The sequence below is a fragment of the Colobus angolensis genome, unplaced genomic scaffold (genome assembly GCF_000951035.1).
Source record: "Colobus angolensis palliatus isolate OR3802 unplaced genomic scaffold, Cang.pa_1.0 Scaffold63, whole genome shotgun sequence".
NCBI lineage: Eukaryota > Metazoa > Chordata > Mammalia > Primates > Cercopithecidae > Colobus > Colobus angolensis.
Genome location: NW_012119932.1, coordinates 9527983 through 9529996, shown reverse-complemented (window position 1 = coordinate 9529996; position 2014 = coordinate 9527983). Strand labels below are relative to the sequence as shown.

Below are 2014 nucleotides of genomic sequence, written 5' to 3'. Positions count from 1 at the left end.
TGAGTTCAATTGCTGGATATCCTTGTTAACTTTCTGTCTTGTTGATCTGTCTAATGTTGACATAGATACAGATATTTTTAAAGACCTTTGTGTTTGAAGAATGGCATTAGGCACTAAATAAAAACTCCTACCTTTTCTTCCAGGTAGATGAGATTATTACATGTGAATCACATGGTTTCAAAGTCCAGAGCAATAAAAATGAAGTGGGACAGTCATGGAAAACTCTCTAGAAACCACTCAGTGTGAGCACAGAACTTAAATAAATAGATGAGAGAAGGTATTGCTTAGAGGCAATAGTGCAGTAATGGCCAATAATGTGTGTTCTGGAGTGAAAACTCCATCGGGTACATTCTCAGACTTCTCTTAACTTTCAAATTCTGGAAATATTACTATCTTCTCTCCTCCAAGAATAATGTGGTAGACATTGCCGTAATTTTTCTGTGTTTGCATCTGCTTCTCTCTGGAGTTGCCTAGGAAGATGGTTCTCACAAAGCCCTGCCTGTTTGCAGGAATATTCGCTGTGACTTTCATCATTTCAGTTACTGTGGGTACTGCATGATTAAAGAAAGGATTGGGGCCGGATGCAGTGGCTCATGCTCATAATCTCAGCACAGGAGGCTGAGGCAGGTGGATCACTTGAAGTCAGGAGTTACAGACTAGCCTGGCCAACATAGCGAAATCCTGTCTCCACAAAAAATACAAAAATTAGCCAGCTGTGGTGGTGCATGCCTATAATCCCAGCTACTCGGGAGGCAGAGGCAGGAGAATTGCTTCAAACTGGAAGGTGGAGGTTGCAGTGAGCCAAGATTGTACCACTAAACTCCAGCCTGGGTGACAGAGCGAGATCCTGTCTTACAAAAAAAAAAAAAAAAAAAAAAAGGATTGGATTGGCTGCTGAAGTAAGTCCTAGCCAGAGTGACTTGGGATACTCTTGGTTTCTGACTGTTGTGTAAGCATAATTATTAATAACAGTTTGGACAATAGATTGTATGTGGTCAGGTCATGCTACCCTCAGCATAATCTTATAGGAAAGGGAATTCATCGTGGGGTTCCCTGAATGTGTCTGTCCCCTCAACCCCCATATTCAAACAACTGACATGGAAAATGGCATAATTAATTTTATCAGTGTAAACATCCAGGACTTTGGGCCCTTATGAAACTTTCTATTTGATTTTTCATTCTGTTTTCTGTTCTTTAACCATTCTCACCACTGTTCCCCACAGTCTCCTAACCCTATGATGCCTGTCTCCTCTTCCACTTCTATCCCACCTTTGGCTTATAAGGGTCATCCAGGGAAGACCCCAGACCCGTGTTGGTTTTCTTCACACACCAGACCCCTTATGATTAAAAAACAAAATTAAAAAGCAAGCCACAGTTTTCTTTCGGGGGAAAGGAACCAGGACAGCAAGTTTTGCTCAGACCCATTGAGATTAGTGGACTCCCACCCTTAAGAATCACTTACAGAATCTTGGGACTTTTTGGACACCCAGGCAACAGGTCCCAGATCCCGGGTCCTGCAACTCCAAACATCGTGATTAAATGGGAGGCCTCTGGTCCCTGCCTGCCCTGAGTGCTCATGGAACCAGCTGCTGCTCCGCACTTCTCCCTGCCAGCCTCCCTCCTCCTCCTCCTGCTCAGCCTGTGTGCACTGGTCTCAGCCCCGTTTACTGTCGTGGGACCAGCTAGTCCCATCCTGGCCATGGTGGGAGAAAACACTACATTACACTGCCATCTGTCACCCGAGAAAAATGCTGAGGACATGGAGGTGCAGTGGTTCCGGTCTCAATTCTTCCCTGCAGTGTTTGTGTATAAGGGTGGGAGAGAGAGAACAGAGGAGCAGATGGAGGAGTACCGAGGAAGAGTCACCTTTGTGAGCAAAGGCATCAGCAGGGGCAGTATGGCCCTGGTCGTACACAATGTCACAGCCCAGGAGAATGGCATCTACCGCTGTTAGTTCCAAGAAGGCAGGTCCTGTGATGAGGCCATCCTGCGCCTCGTGGTGGCAGGCCTTGGC

At 45.7% G+C, this 2014-nt stretch overlaps 1 protein-coding gene across 1 annotated transcript in view; it reads left to right on the top strand.

Annotated features, from left to right (window-relative positions):
* Positions 1–1549: 1549 nt before the first annotated feature.
* The window catches only part of LOC105527542 (butyrophilin subfamily 2 member A2-like), a 6796-nt gene continuing 6331 nt past the window's right edge, over positions 1550–2014 (top strand). The window contains 1 exon segment of the mRNA XM_011963889.1: positions 1550–1968. Coding sequence (XP_011819279.1) covers positions 1577–1968 — 392 coding nt within the window. The 5' untranslated portion in view covers positions 1550–1576.